The sequence below is a fragment of the Betta splendens genome, chromosome 9 (assembly GCF_900634795.4).
Source record: "Betta splendens chromosome 9, fBetSpl5.4, whole genome shotgun sequence".
In the NCBI taxonomy this organism is placed as follows: Eukaryota; Metazoa; Chordata; class Actinopteri; order Anabantiformes; family Osphronemidae; genus Betta; species Betta splendens.
Window position 1 is genome coordinate 3,310,753 of NC_040889.2, and position 18,504 is coordinate 3,329,256.

Here is an 18,504-nt window from a genome sequence, read left to right on the forward strand (position 1 = left end):
CTTTGAAGAAAACGTCCACTGAAAAATACATGACTTCATAACTTTCCCAGTCTGCTGCTATCAAAACAATCAATGATCCAAGACTGTGGAAATGTATCTGAGCTAGCGAGATTATAGAAGACTGTGATGAAATATTAAAGGCTCATTTGGATGGAAATGTTCCTCCTCATCTCTAGAAGAGGAAGTGAAGGCTTCCTATGTTGCCCGGACCCCCTGCTGAGCTGACCCGGTCACTCACCCTGAGCCATGTTTGTGTGGGTAATACATGTAAAGTCAGTCAGAAACTGGAGGTTTCAGTACTAAATAAGCCTGATCTGGGCTTCAGGCCCAGGTGTAAAGGACCACACTCTGAAGCCGGACACGGCAGTGATGTACGCGTCGTACTGGGAGATGCTTCAGACTGGATCACAGCCCACTATTGTTGTCACAGTAACAATCAGTCTAACCACAAAGTTTCTCCAACTCCCTTATCTGCTGACAGAGATGACAAATGTGGCTCCGCCATGCTCGGATTCCTCTGCTCTCATTACAGACTCATTTGCATGACTTATTTATGGCAGCAGAAAGAGAGAGGAAGCACTGAGGGCGAGTGAAGCGGGACCGCTCTCCTGTTCTGCTGCTGCTACAATTCATGTCTCACACAAGGTCAAAGAAGGACAGAGAAGGACACAGAAGGACGAAGAAGGATGAAGAAGAACAATGCAATAGGGGGTCACATCTGTTGAGGTTACGACAGGTTCCCTCTAATTGTAGTCTCGCTAAGAGTGCGGGGGAAATATGTGCCATCCACACAACACAAGCTTCACTGTTCTTAGAATCCAGAGCCTAACTTTCACCAAGCGTGACCAACTTGCATCTGAATTTCTCCAGCCTCTTGGCAAAACACAAGGCTGCTGCTTTGTTGACAAACCAGCGTTTCTACAGAGACAGCAAACAGTGAAACTCTGTAAAGTAGTGTAAAGCTCTGGGTCACTGCAAGCAGCACCTGCTACAGAAAAGAGGTTGATGCCAGAACAGGCAGTACCTGACTCTATTCATGTGGGAACTTGTTCAATACGTCCTGCCACTGACTGGTTAATAACACATTGCACTGACTAGCTTCTTTGATTCATGATGCTTTCTCACCTCCTGTTGTCGTCGTCCCCTCCTCTGGTCCTGTTCTGAGCACGGACCCAGTGCTCCAGCTGCTGCATGGAGCCAGTCCTGCTCAGGCCCTTGTCCGGCTCCTGCACTGGAGCGGGGGACTTCACAGTGACTCTGGCCAGGCTGCTGTCCACCTCCACGGAGCCGCAGTCTCCCGTGGGCTCCCCCGCCCCAGACCCTGAGCTGGAGACACTGAGCTGTGCGGGCTTCTGGACTGCGAGGCCGGCCTGGCCCTGGCGAGAGGCAGACACAGCGGCCGCGATGGCGGCGGCCTGAGCCGGCTGCAGCTTGATGCTGCTGATCCTGCCCAGAGTACGCTCCGCGCTGGGATCTCTGTGGAGGCTGTATCTGTCGGCGTATCTGCTGCCTTCCCGCAGCGTGCTGTACTTCTTCACCTCCTTCACGGCACCATACTTGTCCACCACCTGTATGGTGCCGTACCGGTCCACCTCCCTCACGGCGCCGTAGCGCTCGGTCTCCTTTAGCGACAGAGCTCTCTTCACTTCCTTTTGGGGAACGTACTTCTGTCCATCTTTCTGGAGCAGGTGCCGGTCTCCGACCTTCTGCAGAGCATACTTCTCTCCATCCTTGGTGAGCAGATACTTCTCTCCGTCCTTGGACGGTGCATACTTCTCCTCCGTGGATGTCAGCGTGTGCTTTTCTTCTGCTTTTTGAAGTGCATACTGCTCCAGGTCCCTGTGAATGGCCAACACCTCTGCATCCTTCTGCAGCGAGTACTTCTCTCCATCCTTTCGCAGCAGGTACTTCTCTCCATCCTTGTGAAGCAGGTACTTGTCCCCATCCTTCTGCAGCATGTAGCTGACCCCGTCCTTCTTCAGAGAGTACCTCTCCCCCTCTCTCTGTAGGGTGTAGTACTCCCGCTCCCTCTGTCCGTTGGTCTTCCGCTTGTCATCCAGTCGAGACAGGGAGTGCTGTCGTATGGGCTCGCGGTTGCGTTCATTATTCTGGATCTCGGGCTTTGTCAGGACTCTGTGATTCAGCAGGTTGTTTAGCTCCTGAGGAGTCCGCTGGTCCACTTTCAACTTGTCCAGTCTGGAGAGAGAAGAACGACTCTGAGTAAGGTGGTCCTTTAGGCTCATGTCGTTTATGCCAGAAAGACAACTTGACTTGATGTTAGCTGTGACACATTTACTCACAGCTGATATCCCGCCCACCTGCATCCTTCTGTGTTTTAAGTTGCTACTGTAGGTGACCACTCCTTGAAGTCTACACTCTACTTAACATCCTGATATTCAGCCGATGTTTAACCACTTATAACATAATAGTTATAATACCCTGCTGCACAGAATTGATGTATATGCATCAGGTTTAGGAAATTTGGGGCAACTTGATTTTAAGAACAGTCATTTTGAAATGAACCCGTTTTGTGAAGATTATGTATAACTATAAGCAAGCTTAACGCATCAACCACAATAAAGCAACCATAAATAAAATGCAGCTAATCTGTGTTATTGAAAAAGTTGACAAGGTGCAGAAAAGTCACGTTCCATTCATTTCCCACAAAAGTGTCGCTGCATTTTATTTAGTGCAGCTGGTTGCTTGGTAGTTCAGCAGCTCAGCAGTTTCCACAGGGCACAGCTCAGCCTTGACCGAGAGAAACGTGCCTCCAGCTGTCTTTGAGTAAGATGTCAACCTCAAGTAGACCCATAAAGGGGCTGGGTTAGTGTTTAACCCCCTTGAGCTGCTCTCATGCCTCACGTCATTAAGTTAAAACTTGTTTCAGTTCCTCACTGCAACAGATGAACTGTGAGTATGCTACATATTTTAGTTCAGGAGCTATTTTAAGAGCTCATGAATAGCAAAAGGCCCTTAACCAGGCATTTAGGGGCCTCCAGAGACGCCGTAAAACACTTCATGGATGCAGCCCTGGGGACATTATGGTACTCTATCTGGAAGAAATATGAATGTGTGCGGCACCAACCTCCTGACTGGCTCAGTGTGGACCAGGGCAGCATCCGTCATGACTTTCATCCAGGCCTCCATGTCTTTGGCCGTGTCAGAGCAGAAGTAATACGTCCGCATGTTGGGGTGAGTGGCCTGGAAACGTCAGCAGAGTAGGAGTGAGACAGACAGTCAGAGGCAGATCGATATGTGAAAAAAGAGACAGAGGAGGGTCAGATGAATCCCTGAGAGGCCAGGGCTGTGCTGTTCTAGAAAAACATTGCTGTAGTCTCGTAGATGATAAACCCGTTGTCCTACACGTAGGACCCAGCTCATCCTAGAGGACCTAGCAGCTTTACACACAGCTACAATCATAAACCCAGAGTCACTCAGACAAACAGAGACATTGGACGTACAACTCAAGCTTGCCACCACTTTGTATAAAGCTCTGCTGTTGACTGATGCGTGTGGCCACGTGGTGTGCAGACCTGCTCTCGGTTCACCTACAGGTTGTCATGGTAACACGCTCCAAGGTTTGCCTCGGGGCCTTTAATAACAGTACGTGTCCTGAGCGCCGTCCTTTACCTTGAAGGCATACTTCCGGCTGATGTGGTCATCAACAGACAACATTGAGATGTGGAAGCTGGGCAGCAGGATACTTCCCAGGATGCTGTCTTCTTTCTCGTCTGCAGAGAGGAAACACACAGTCGTGAGCTCCATATGGGGCCATTTCAAAGAGTTTAAAGTTCCACTTGTTCTTCAGCATGTTATAACTATGAGCTGCCACAGTCCTGGGGTTTAACCACACCTGGTGTGATGCAATAACTACATTAATATAGTCACCTATCAAGGTAACCAGAGTGAGGTATTATTTACACATGTTTATCATGTGGATCATTGCAGATCTGTTTCATAGCCCATATAGACAGTTCACATCTCATCTGTCCTCCACAGATCAGCCCAGTTCGGTCACAGCCTCCTGCTACAGACAGCGCTTCAGCTCCTTCTGCTGAATCACTGAGAAACAGAATACAGTAGACAGGCTGCACACACACTTCATTTAGATGAGGGCCTGACCATGACTGCAATCAATGCATCTACACATAGAGGATCAGAGGCATTTCACAACTGAGAATAAGGGTGAAAGTGAGCATTTAATGAAGTATTTGGTATAGTGAACCTTCAGTATCAGCATCAGTATGAGAGGCCTTGTTGGTTGGAGGCACTGAGCTAAAGTCAGTGGCTGCTGGTGGGCTTTGACATCTGTCTAAATCTGAAACGCTGCTAAGTGATGCTGTCGTCCTCCCTATTGCGAGATGAGTGTTCTTAACTTGTGTGTGTTCATACCACGGTAATAGAAGAGGCACATATCCGACAGAACGAACCACCTCTTCTTCCACAGCTTCATGCCTGTGCTGTCCTGCAGGGGTCAAAGGTCACACATTGTCAGTCAGCCAGCGTGCAGTAATAACAGGGAGCAGCCCACCCACACAGCTCTCTCTCTCTCTTTGATCTCCCCCTGCTTCTCCGCCTCTGGCAGCTTATATTAAGCAGCGTCTGCTCTGTTTTATCTCTATTTAACGTGGTGACAATTTTCCCCGTGCAATGCTCGAGGCAACCACCTGAGTTTAGTTTTTAGGCAGCTACTGAGAAGCTCTTTTCTCTTTTGTTCCTTCACTCAGTCCTCCTGGGCCTGTTTGCTGTGCACTATGTTCAGACACGGGTCCAGAGGTTAAAAGCATCTCAGTGCACATCGACTTGTCGTCTGTGAACAAGCACTTTTCTTCGACATGTCTGAGCCTTTTGTGGCTACGAGACATGGTGTCAATACGATGAGCATTGATGCAGCAGCTGGGAAGGACTTTATAGACCATGACTCCGTCCGCTGTCTGAAAGCTGAGTTAGAGCACAATCAGCTGACCTTTGGTACAGCAGCTAGAGAATGGTTTATGAGCACTGGTTCCTTACCGTTATTCGTTGGCACCTGATGCTCTCTTTCTACCTGTTTCTTGTCAGCGTTTGGCAAAAGAAGGCTAATATGTTGTATTGCAACTGGTCAGCTAGTTTGCAGTGGGGTTAGTAATTATGAATAATTGTGGATAGTTTTGCATATAGTTAGTTAGTTGTTATGAATTCTATGTGTATGTTCTCTGATGTGTGACGTTTGGCCATAGCAACCGAGAAGCCAAAGTTACTACTGTTAGGCAAAATGTATTTTGTCTAGTCAAGTCTTCTCTACCCTGTCCTATGACTGACCATGACTCTGTACCAATGCCGCAAACATCTGAGACTTTGTACTTCTATGTTCCCTAACAGCTAGTGGGGCAAGCAGCATAGGAAGCACATATGTGGTACCTGTTTGTAAAGCCAGTTGCTCCGGACCACGGGGGCATTGAGGTTCCTCTTGATGGAGTTGGACCTTTTGCCAAAGTTGTGAACTTTTTTGGAAGATCTAGAAGGCTGTGGATGAAAATAAAGACACTTAGCTCCACAAAGGGCCAAGACATCAGTAAAAGCAGCAGCATGTTGTGGTTACTGGTGTACAGCACAGGTTTCTACCCAGTAGTCAACAGGACATCCCTGACATTAAGCTAACAAAGCTAATGTCAGGGACAGTACGCCAGCAGGACTTTTTTTTAAACACAACGTTGTTGAGTCTAAGAACCATGATTACACAGTTATCTGCTGTGACGCCTCGTTCTTCTCTCATGAATCGATCAGGACATGCTGGGCTTGTTAATCAGTGTTTTTTCAGTCTAACAGCTTTACTAGCACGAAATCAGGTGATGACACAACAAGGGCAGAGTGAGGAGCAGCGACTGTGCCAGGTCAGTGTTACAAGTAGCCTGGCATTGCTCAGCGCCGTCCGCCTGGCCTGAATGTCAGCTAATAATAATGATGGTTGCTATGAGGAACAGCAGCTTCAGGTGGATCTGTAAATGCTGGTCACTCTGTGGTGCAGGAGGTAATGCTGAAGTTTGAGCTCTGGTGGTTCCCTGAAAGAATTGGAAGCACTGATACAATGAGAAACATCCAGAATCTGATTAAAAAGCCTGCACACATCACTGCTCCCTGTATCAGATTAGACCCCTACACACTCGTCCATGGGTGCAGCTACTGACCCGCGTGGATGAGGTGGAGGTGGTGGTAGCTGTGGTGACGGTGGTGGCGGGGCTGCCGGGGAAGGTGCTGTAGTCAGAGCCGCCCGTGTAGTTGGAAGCCTCGCTCATGGTGCTCATGGGACGCTCCTTCTTGTCGCCGCTGCTGCCCTGGTCTGACGAAGCCTTAGGAGCCGGTCTGCCACATAACAAGACACATAGAGACACAAAAACAGAGGGAGTCCGTCAGAATGTCCCAGAGCTCCCCTCACTGGTCAAGGTCCAGCGCTCAGCGGGAGGTCAACACGTGAGCAAGTAACAGAAACATACAGCATGTTCAAGACACACAGACGTTATAGGTACCTTTCACTCCAATAATGTGTATGTACGTATTTGATATTGTATCTGACTTGATTGACTGCGCCAGGTAGCAATGCATTGTCACGCTAACTTAAATTCACCAAACTGCCACAAGCATTAAAACTTTGGAGCAGAAGCAGCACAAAGGCAGAGCTGGTTCTACTACATCTACATGTAGGTCCCTGCCAGGGTCCAGCTCATTCTATCACTGAATGTCAGTGTAACACAGCAATGATGCTCATCCTCTTCAAACCAGCAGATCTCTTTATAGACCTGATTTAGTGCGTTTGTGTGAGTCTGAGTTTATCCAGTCAAAAAGCACCTAGAACTCCTGGGAGGGATGTTTATTAACTGCACACAAATACAGTACAAGAGCCACATTCAGCGGCTGCAGAGCATCAGAGCCATGTAGTCAACCAACTGAATGTGATGTTTCTAGGCTGTGTGCAGGCGTCCTGGCCCAGATGTTCAAAGGCACCAGGAGCTCATCCAAATTTCTAACTTCTCTATTTGAAAGCCTCAACATTCACACACCGACAGCTGCTCACCTGGACATGGGCTAGGCCACCAGGACTGAGGGGAACACAGACTGTGGCTCACATGTAATGAGATGGCGTAAAAGGAGCTAGGTCCTATTAGAGGTGATGTGAGGAGCAGACCTAAACTGATGGCTCCCTAACCGCAGCTGTTACAGTCAGTACTGAGGAGGGTCACAGCTTTATGTGTGTACCTCCTGAATGATCTAATGGAGATCTTTTGATCCAAGCTGTTGCATGCGGTGCTCCGCCTGGTCAGCCCACTGCCCAAGCTGATCTAACCGGAGGAACACAGGGCGAGCCCTGTCAGTAACGTGCGTGATGGCATTCAGTAAGTTGCAGACAGACGCTGCTGGTGCCTGGACAGGTGCTGTAGATGTCCGTCAGTCAGTTCACAACCTGTTTCCCCCTCTGTGCCGTCTCACGCTCATCTCCTGCGTGAAGCCTGTCCATCGCTGCTCTGCTGAACAAACAGGCTGTTCCTCCCTCATCTGAGCTGAATCACAGAGCTCTCATCAGAGCTCTGCCGTGGAGTTCCTCTAAAGCTGACCGATGACTCAGCTCCACAGCAAACATCTGTTTGTACTGTCTGCGGAACAGATTCTGCTCTGCTGCTGTTAAATAATCAGAAGACTCCTAACAACGCTATCAAAGTCTGTGTCATCTTCCTCAGAGAACATTTTCGTGCAAACCTGGATGTGTGAATCACCAGAGCTCATCACTCTCATCTGTTTGCAGTTTGTCGTGCTTGCTCATGTGGTGAGACGTACTAATCAGTGTCTTGGCTGTGATCAGCCTTCACTGGAATCTTGTCTCAACACAGATCTTTCTGCCTTTGAGTGCCAAGTGTTGTGTTTGAACAAAGTCTGCAGCAGCATATCCAGGACACATAGAGGAAGAGATGATACAATGCAAGGAAGTTCTAAATTAAAGCTGTGTGTGGAAGCTGATCACAGCACGTACAGTAGAACCCTGAGTCGCTATGAGACCACTAGAGCTCTACACCACAGTGACTGTGCACCGGTAGGCACCACCTGCTTTCATTTTAAAATTATTGTCATAAAATTTACAGGTCCTAGGTTCCATTTCAGGGTGGGCTGGGTGACTTCCTGTGGAGTTTGCACATTCCCCGTGAAGACTTGCAGCCAGGTTGTCTATATGTGGCCTGTGACAACTGAAGACCTGTCCAGAACCCGTCAGCTGAGATGGGCTCGAGCAAGACCACAACAAGTGAGTGAGTGAGTAAGTGAGTGAGTGAGTGAGTAAGTGAGTGAGTCAGTGAGTGAGTGAAAGCGGTGGTTAATCACTTGCTGCTGAAGACACAAGCCATGACATACACGTGAAGCATGTGCACATCAGTGCAACACAGCAGCTCATCAGTTTTAACAGTCAGCAGGAGGCAGACGAAGGCGGGGTGAGTGGAACTGTACACAAGCTGCAGGTCAGAGCTGGAGATACTGCATTACCATGTGGCTACACGCCAGGAAGCTCACCACATCAGACACCTGCCAAGCTAAGCCCACTTTCTCCCACTCAGTGTTGTTGTCTTCTAAACCTAACATGGACGGACAACAACCAAGAAGTGAAGCAGCAGAACGCAGCCTGAGCTGGAGAAACAACCTGCATGCATTGGGCCTTTAGAGCACTAAAAGAAGCTGGAGTCAGAGCAGCAGTCCATGTTGCTGGTGTTACCTGATGAGAGCCTCTATGGGCCTGTCAGGGTGGACAAGTTTTCCACAACTCACACTAGAAACAAACAAAGGACAAAATCATAAGAAAAATTCAATGAGAAACAACAGGAGACAGTCATGGTCCAGTAAAAGCAGACGTGTGGGTGGTGACATCACAAATCCAGGTTAAAGGAAGCACAGACGAGTATGAGTGGATGGAGTATGCCTATCTACTGGTCAGGCATCTATGAAGTCATGTGTGTAACCATGGTAACTGGATGAAGCTTCTAACAGATCGTATATTCACCACTGTGCTGCCACAAAGTCACGATGGCATTGGAAGCAAACTTGCTTTCAACTGTAATCTTCACGGACCGATGTGAAACATCGCATTAGCAGCATGTGAGCAGATGTTGCCACTTTCTCACCTTCTGCTCAACAAGTTTAAAAATACACAGCACGCACACGTCATTCACACACAGACACACAGACACCTCAGTCTTCCACAGAGATAAAGGGGGTGAAGGTGATGCTTCTGTGAACCTGTTAGCATGCTGCTACGTCTGCGGTTTGGTGTTTGGCATCTTGCCAGCACAGAGACAAGGACGGGATCAAACATTTGGTCAACCCGTCTGGAGATGCAGCTGAAAATGCTGCAGTTTGTTTGTCAAGGCCCCAAAGGTCAACCTTCACATTCTGTGTCCTGGGGAGCAGAGAGTAGCTCCTTCATTATGTGTTAGTGTGACCCACAGGACAGTGATGGTGGAGAGCATCGTCATCTTCCAGCAGCAAAGACTTATTGTGTCGCCAAACCCAAACAGTTACAGCTGTTTCCCAACATTTATCATGGTACGAAGCACTACATTCACAATACACCACCATACACCACCACCTGTGGCATCAACCATCCCACTCATCCAGCAGGGTTTAGGTGCAGACTGTCTGCTGTGCGAGTCACAGCGCAGAGACACTTACTGTTCATTAACCACGAAGATGCAGTTGTCCTGGGAGGGGATGCCGGACACTGGGTGCTTACACGTCACCTTCCGTTCATTGTGGCTGCAAGGAGACACAGACAGAAAGGGGTTAAATCAGAGGCTGACAACACGAAATCTGACAAGGAGACACATTTCTGTCAAAGCCACGTGAAACAGAGGACCAAGCAGATCCACACAGCTGCCGATGTCCACGGAACATTCTGTCCGCACTGTTCAGAAGGTGGAACGGACTCCCTCAAGCTCTGACTGTTGTTGCTGTTACTACTAGCTTTAGGTCTCCAGATTGTATTTGGGCCCCGGAAACAGGAAAAGACTGGTACTCAGGCTAGTTGATTAGCTAGCATGCTAAAGCAGAGACCTGCACCAGGAGCTCGCAGTCCGTTGACCCAGTGATGAGTGGGGTGTTAGCGGGTCATCTCAAATTGGAGTCTGGGTTTTAGACAATGATTTAAATCTGAACTGTGGAGGTTTGTCAGAACATACACATGAAATACAAACAAAATGAACGTGAAATATAAACTCAAACCGCCCGGTCTGCTCATCTCTGTTACAGAATGTGGACGTTAAACAGGTATCACCAGGTGAAAGCTGAACGCTGCCTCGTATACGGCGCCGTGCTCAGAGAACTGCTTGGCTGCTTCAGCTGTCCCCCGAACCATGCAGTCTTTGCTTTGTTCCTTTTGAACTAAACAGCAGACGTGAAATCATCCATGGCTACTCTGACCCACTGCGTGTCGCACAGTTCACATAGATCTACATGGACGGAGGCATGAAAGTATGTGACTTTACCCATCCTGCTCCCACGCTGCAGCAGCCGACAGACCGTCACATCCAGGCAGCGGCATGTCACAACCATCTGTGATGCTTTCATCGAGCTCCTAGCTCAACATGAAGAACTGCTTCAAACCACATCATCCTCTGCATCAGACAAATCAGCAAATGAGTGGACTGTGTCTCATCCAGTCTGATGTCTGCTGCCTGATGCAGCATTGGTGAGACAGGAGAGGCTGAGCCACCATGATGTTTAAATCCCAGTCAGAAGCAGAAAATTAAGATCCTGGCTCCCATTTCCTTTCTCTCCAATGGGGGTTTTAAAGGATGAGATGCTTTTATAGTTTCTTGGTTTAATAATAACAAAGACAGGACGTATACACTATTGGCCAATCACAGCGTAGCTGGTTATCTAATGGGGCCAACCAGGTTCCAGCACAGCTACGACCCACAGCAGCATCAAAAGCTGCCACAGCTTTGTCACAGTCTGTCTGCTGCAGCCCAGAGACATAGCTCTGAGCGTAAGATGCCCTCAACAGGAGGGAGGCTGGACTGATACACACACACTCATACACACAAGAGACACAAACACGCGCGCACGCGCACACACACATATACACACACACACACACGCACGCACGCACGCACGCACGCACGCACGCACGCACGCACGCACGCGCACACACAAAGCTCAGGGTTTTCACATGGCATTTAAAGCAGAGCCTGTTTGTCCACGCATGGCATTAAACATTAGCTGAGGCATTGTTCACTGTTTCCCAGATCGGCTGCCATTCACTGTCCCTCCCTCTGTCCAGGCCGATGACCTTTCGGAAAGGCCACCAGCACCGACAGCACTGCCAGACACATATACCACAGAACGATGAAGTCCAGTGGTCAAACCACAGACAGGTGGTGGACCTGTTCATTTGTTATGGTGCTGTTCGGGAAACTCTGGGTCTGGTTAAAATATGAAGAAGACCAAATGGAGACATGCTTCTACAACTCATAGAAATAAATCATTAGAGACAAACCACTGATACTTTGACATCTGATTAAAAGCAGCTGTGTCTTCGTCCAGCAGAGCAGAACATAAGCATCGTGTCTCATTAGAACCTGGATCCAACTGGGCAGAAATTCACGTGTGGAGTTCAGTCTCTACGGGGCAAGGTATCTCTAACAACATGTCTCAGCACATAAACCTCTACTAACCCAAGAAGAGTCTGAAGCACAGCACAAGCTTCACCTCAGCTGTGTAACGATGAGCTGATATCACCCTATGTGTTAAACAAGACTGACGTTGGCTTCATGAAAACAACGCCTCCCTTTAAACTGGCACCAGTGAACACTGCAGTGATGCTGAGCCTCTCGTGTTGCTCACCAATAACCTTGAGTTATGTAACAACACAAAAACAGCCACATGACTCACAATCACACTCTTAAAGGCTTCTCCGTTGTTACTGGTAACTGTGACAGATGGCTGATTTTGATGAAGGTCCCTAGAGGTGAGCGCTGAGTCAGGCGAGGCTTTACCAGACAGAGGCACAGGAACAGGCAGCAGTCAACCTGCATCTATTGCTACTGTGACACTGTAAGCATGAAGGGAGCAGGCAGGTCCTAGAACTGTGATAGATGCTGATCCATTATTCATGCCGTGCTTGCATCGAGGGGAGCAAAGAGGTCTGGTTATCCCGAACCATGCGCCTGGTCCCACAGCATCCGGTGATGCTAGCTTCACCAGTGATGGCATGGTAATGGTACCTTATGCACAAGAGGAACCTTGATGGCAGTATGAACACAATGAACCTTTGGTCCCCACAACCCTCATGAATGCTCGGCTCCACATGTGTTTATGTTACACAAAGCCAAGGTTGGGCTGGGTTTCCTGGACTCACAACCACCTAAAGCTGATGTCTGACCTGTTTCTGACCTGGTCCTGAGGACCCGAGGACCTGAGGTTGCTGCTGGTTTACCACCATTACCGAGCTAATTAATCTGTCATCCTTCAGATCTCCACTTCCACCTGGGGATGAGGTGTGAGAAGGGTTAGAAGACAGGTAGAATGGGTGTGAAGAAAGGAGACGATGCAAAACATGTTAACACAGCGAGAATGTGGCCCACTCCACTCAAAAAAAGAAACCTGAAATTTAAAATCACCAAAGGAGTGAAAGGAGCAGTCGGTGGTGGGTGGGAGATGGAGGAGAGGGGCTCAAAGCTGAACCAACGAAGTGGAAACGGGATGAGACATAAACACACCTACAGACGCCTGTTATAGCTACGACCAAGCAGGGACTGGGCCAGGAGGAATCAACAGACACTGAACATGTGCTTCTACTATATAACTAAGCTTCTAATGCTGCTGTATGTATGTGTGTGCAGTACAGTGTCCATCATTAGCAGCATCAGCTTTGACGGGAGCAAACAGTGGAGCAGCTCGTTTTATGTGAAAGAAAAGCCTTGGCAACAGCATGTGTGAGCGTGGCACTGCCAACACGTTGAGCATATGCCTCGGTGTAACACGTCCCTCATAGCGTCAGCCACACACACACACACACACACACGCACACACACTGGAAGGACTCACCAGGAGGATGTGAGGAGTCCAGGAGGCAGGTGGAGCAGAGCAGCAGCAGGACAGCGACTGGCTCAGCGTTGGCTCAGCGCCGCTGTGTGAGTGCTGCTCAGCCTCCCTCCCTCCCTCCCTCGCTCACTCTCTCTCTCTCCTGCTAGGCCTGCACCACCACTGTTCCAGCCTCACATACTCAGATGTGTCAACGTGGAGCAGCCTCACGAGCCCAGTGCGCTGAGGCAGCTGAGCCAGGCAGGAATGTCAGGGAGGAGCGTCTCTCTGGGCGTGACTTAGGCAAATCAGTAAATCTCATGACACCACTGAGTTAATGTAAAGAACATGGACATAACATGCTGTCAAATCTTCCTCATGCCTATGTTGGTGACTCTAAGCCAGCGGTCAGTGAAACCCACTGCAGCAGAATGTTTTGCCTAGTGAACATCCGGACACATCAGCCTGGGCCCACTGCTTTGGATGCTGACGGTGCCAGAGGGCAGGCAGCAGGACCACCTCCTCTGCAGGGGGTCTGCTGTACCTGGACCATACACCGCGACCACACAGCTACCATTAAAGCACAGACCGCTGCCGGTCTGATCAGCATCATCTCCTGAATAACAGCATCACATTACATAAGACTGAGATGGCAGCTCAGGTGTGAAGGGTTCGGTGCTGTAGAGCATCTGCTGTCTGAAGACGAAGGCCTGCTGTGAAGCTCTCTGCATGTGCTTTCCTTTGCTCAAACATCCTCCTCACCTCTCCAGCAGAGATAAACACGTTGTGTGGCTCTGAATGTGCAGCTGAAAATCCTTTTCAGCTGTGAAATGAACATCTACTTCCTCCAGCTCTCGCAGGCGGATGCTCTATGCTACGCTCTCCAGGACAAGACAGTGTGGGCGTGAATGCTTTCAACATGTACGGTCCACCAATGTTAGGGGGAACCCACCTCCCTTACATAAAGCTTTAGATCACACACCCACTAGCTAGACATGAACAACTGTCGGTCTGTCAGCCCATCTGAGTGGGAACGTATTACCTCATTCTACAACTTCTAAAGCCTTGGATTTAGTGGCAGCTTGCTTTCGAGGTATGAGTAAGAAATGTGATGTGCCCTCAAGTGGGCCCTGTGATGGAATGGCGACCTGTCCAGGGTGTACTCAGACTCTCGCCTGGGATGTGCTCCAGCACCCCCATAACCCCGCATTGGATTAACTGGTAGAAAATGGATGGCTGGATGGATGACTCAAGTGGAGGAAATACAGTGTTACTAGAGGCTGGAGAGTCTCTGTGTGGAGTTAAAAGGTTCAAAAGCACTTCATCCGTTATCAAGACAACACTCTAATCATGTGTTGCCAGGTTTGTCTTCTAGGACGGACAAACCTGGCAACACACAATCCAAAAAGACAAAACTGGCAACACAAGATCCTGGAAGACTAACAGGCTACGCTGCCATATGACATGCATGCACTGAAGACGAGTTGAGGTTAACACCAGGCATGTTCTGCATCGCCCACTGACCAAAATAGGCCCATATATAGACAAGTGCTTCCTTTTCTTCCAGTCGCTGGTAAAAGCCAAGCTCCTGAGAAGCGTTTTAAATCGATGAAATCTGCAGAGGTTGCTCTAACGTAATGAGTGTGGGCCCATGCACTTAGGAGAACACGGTGCATTAAGGAAAAAGGCCAACAAGAGGAAATGACAGGTAGGAGGGCTGCAGAGTGAAAAGCCATCAGCTGAGGCGTTAGATTGCTCAAAGAGGAAACGTGTGGTTTCTCACACACACACACACACACACACACACACACACACACACACACACACACACACACACACACACACACACACACACACACACACACACACACTAGATGTAAGGCTTTTATTTGTCTGTCCGTTTCCCAGAGGTGAGACGCTGCTGACGCTAATGGCCCCATTAGCTGGCTTTGCTTTCAGAGGCTCCTTCTATTAAAATACTGTACTGTATGAAATCTTTAAAGCTTGGCTCCATCCTACTTTATGTACAGGCTAGTGTGGTACGGCCTCCTGCAGGTGAGGAGCACAGGATACCAGATGTTTGCACTGCTGTCATTGTCAGCAGTTGAACAAAAATTTAGTCATTATGCTACATGTTCTGTCCTTTAACCTGAAGTGAGAAGCTCAGTCTACTCTATTCACAAAGTAAAAGTCCCAGCATGCATAGCTCTGCACATGCTCCTCCCCTCTCCTCTATTAAAATGTAACAGCATCATGAAAACATCATCAACGTCATCAGCACCAGTTACAAACCAAAGGAGTGACCTGACTCAGTAGAGCTGGACCAAAGGAGTGTGGAGGGTATTGAATAGACTGATTACACAAAGATTTCAATCCTGACATATGAACACTGACTTCACTGTGGACTGTTGGAGCTGGACCCAGAGAGAATCTGCTAAACAAAGTCAGAAAACATTCAAAGTGTTTGTATAACAGCAAAGGAAAGTCATGTGTGTGCTGAGGCTGCAGCATCAGGACCCATGGTACTCGGCGGTTCTGTCCCACCTGTTGTTCCTCAGGTGAGTGGTGCTACTGCCACTGGTTGACGACACAGACGCTCAAAGGATTCAAACAGTTTACATGTCAGCTTCATCACTGGCCTCTAAATCACTGCTACTTTCATACTCTGCTGTAGCTCGTAGTGTTAGCCTGGACTACATCAAAGCTCCTGGTAACCGCGAAGCGTTGTGCTGCTGTAAGACTGAAGTTTATAAAGCACTGAAAGCTAATGACAATCGACGGCTGAAAAGTCTGCAGAGGAAAAAGAGAGACCAGCACTAATGTCTGCAGCTCCGGGGAACATCAGGTCTAATGGAACCTGCCTTTACTCATCCCACTAACTGTTCAGGCAGATCGTGTGAACTCCTCCCTGTAATGCTGGTCAGCTGTTCATATGAAGCATGATGGGAGCAGCCACGTGTCCTTGGCTGGCTGCTCAGTCAGTCCTACAGTTGACTTCACATCATACCAACGTGCCTTCACAGCTGCGTGCAGAACCAACAACAACCCCTGACACGTCCTTCCTGTTGCCTGGCAACAGAGGCAGGATCTGTTCTCCTGCAGAAAACTGTTCACCAGCACATTTTGCTGCGTTCATGGGAGCAGCTCTGCAGGAAAACCATGGATGCTGCTGCTTCTGACGCCTCACAGTCTGTGAAGACTTGTGATGTCATATAGTCACTGATGAGACACTCCAAAGAGAGTGTTTGGGCTCACGTGCTTTTCTAGCAGGAGAGGCCACATACCAAATACAGGCATCCCTGCAACGGCCCTCAGGGACTAAACACATCAACACATCTGACCTTACATGTATGTAAAGACTCAGATCACTCACTCTGTTCCCTTAGTCTAGTGTTGCACGGTGAATGTGTGGTTGAGCTCAGACCATAGACTTTGCCATGACTGTCTCCAGGTATCTCCCTCACCCATCAAATCCCTGCTCGTTTTGCTGCCTTTGTACTTTAAAAGCAGCTTTTTAGCGTCTCCTCCTCATCTCCTGCCCTGTTTTCTCTTCTTCTTGCCGCTGTGGTGTGTGTGTGTGTGTGTGTGTGTGTGTGTGTGTGTGTGTGTGTGTGTGTGTGTGTGTGTGTGTGTGTGTGTGTGTGTGTGTGTCTTTGAGCATCTGCTCTCCAGCGGCATCCTGGGGGGTTTGCGTTGGAACAGCAGTATTTTTAGCGCCGCCTGCTTTCCCCGAGCGGGAGGATCTGAGCCACACATCCGTCTGAACAAGACTGGTTTGGGTCCGCGGAGCCACTCAGAGCACCTCCCATCTCTGCAGAGGGCAAATTAAGATGTTTGCTGGGATGCAGCTCTGTGTGGAACGGTAAATGCCCGACATGACTCACATCTGTGGCGCTTCACAGCATACTAGTTGGGGCTGGGTCAGCACTTCAGGAACACCACAGTGAACTGCCGCTCTAATCTGATAAAAGGAGCACCTTAATCATTGAATGCGGGCTTTGTCTTGACAGACACTTTGTATTTGTGAATGAATGCGGCTTCAGACCAGAACTGTACCTGGAATGAAAGGAGCTCAATCTATCTATTATGTTATTCAAACAGTAAAGACTGTAAAGAAGCGCTAGAAGCACATATTGACTGTTACTTCAATTAGCAACAACGCGTAGCATCTTCGAGAACATGAGACATGGTCTGCAGGCACAGTATTGTCAAGACAAGCTTCTAGATCAGAATCACCAACATGGAAGGAGTTGTTGCCTGCAGGTTGGATCGCTTGGATTAATCAGTACAGCAAAGTGCCAGGGAGGGTCCTAGTGCATGCTGGGTAGTCATATATGTCTGCTGGAACGTGATGATGTAGCCGACTGTTCTGGTTGACTTGTTTGGAGCAGAGAACTGGTTGTTGGCTGGTTGTTTCAGTGAAACGAGGTGTTGCCAGACACTGCTGCATGAAGGCAGCGGGTCACGTGTTCCAGCCTGGACTGCTTCAGCTGAAGTTTGTCTCGTACTTACTACTCATAATATATTAATGCTCTGCAGAACCATCCATGTTAGAAGAAGATCAAAGGCTCTAAAAGCAGACCCCACACCCACTTAAAGCAGGAGCCTGGTGCTGCTGTTAAGAACCCATTAATCCCATTAATCTCCTGCTTTAACGCCATCCCATAATGTCCAAACACGGCGCTGTAGCATGTTTAAACAGATGATCAGTGTTACTAGGTGAATCCATATGAGGTGGCTGTTTCATGCCTTTAAATTAAGCCTGGAGATCACAGTGGGACATGTGACCTATTCATGTGATTATCACACATTTAATGATCATGAGCTCCAGATCTTCTGCTGGAGAGAGAGGAGAACAAGGCTAACTGAGGAGGGCGATGGGGGATTCTGAGGCTCTGCACCCACCAACCAGACGATCTACAAGCAGCTCATTGGAGGCATTTAGACTCGTGTCTGTGCTCTCGTCAGCTGTCAGAGGAAATGCCTCCTGGCTTCTGCTCCCACAGTCTGAACTGCATGTGACTGGTGTCCAACCTGGCTCTAACATCAGCCTCAGGACGGACCTGTACAGCATCGCATCCATCAGCCACCTCATGCAGCACGACGGCTGCAGCTGTGTTCACGTCTGAATGCTGAGGCAATTCACTTCGCATCAGCGCAGCAGGACGCTGTGTAGGAAACAACGCTAGACACAGGCCCGTGCTGCTGCAGCAGGACAGGCTGACTAACCTAGCTTCTTCATGCTCACTAGGAATCACTGTGCTGTGTTTCAGTCTGTCCTACTGCAAGATGAGCTCCGCAAACAGGGGTGCAGCAGCTGAGTGGACAGCAGAGCCCCTGATAAACAGGCTGGTGGGGTGCTGATAAGGCCAGAATGTCCACGACGGGTCCATCAGGCTGCAGGTAAAAACTGCTTGTTGGCAACAAGGTAATGAACCTTACACATTGAAAACATTCAGCAATCCCCCA

General features: G+C 48.9%; 1 protein-coding gene across 21 annotated transcripts in view; it reads right to left on the bottom strand.

The window, feature by feature from the left end:
- The window catches only part of LOC114861294 (pleckstrin homology domain-containing family A member 5-like), a 61,946-nt gene that overhangs the window by 16,152 nt on the left and 27,290 nt on the right, over positions 1-18,504 (bottom strand). For 16 of the 21 annotated variants that reach the window (XM_055511344.1, XM_055511342.1, XM_029160341.3 and 13 more), the window contains exons 4-11: positions 9,685-9,768; positions 8,732-8,785; positions 6,168-6,342; positions 5,401-5,505; positions 4,393-4,465; positions 3,631-3,731; positions 3,086-3,201; positions 1,126-2,196 (exon numbers count right to left, since the gene is read on the bottom strand). In XM_055511344.1, the coding sequence (XP_055367319.1) occupies positions 1,126-2,196; positions 3,086-3,201; positions 3,631-3,731; positions 4,393-4,465; positions 5,401-5,505; positions 6,168-6,342; positions 8,732-8,785; positions 9,685-9,768 (1,779 nt within the window). Of the gene's footprint in view, positions 1-1,125; positions 2,197-3,085; positions 3,202-3,630; positions 3,732-4,392; positions 4,466-5,400; positions 5,506-6,167; positions 6,343-8,731; positions 8,786-9,684; positions 9,769-13,059; positions 13,151-18,504 lie in introns of those variants that run through there. The other 5 variants (XM_055511352.1, XM_055511351.1, XM_029160339.3 and 2 more) reach the window with 3 other exon arrangements.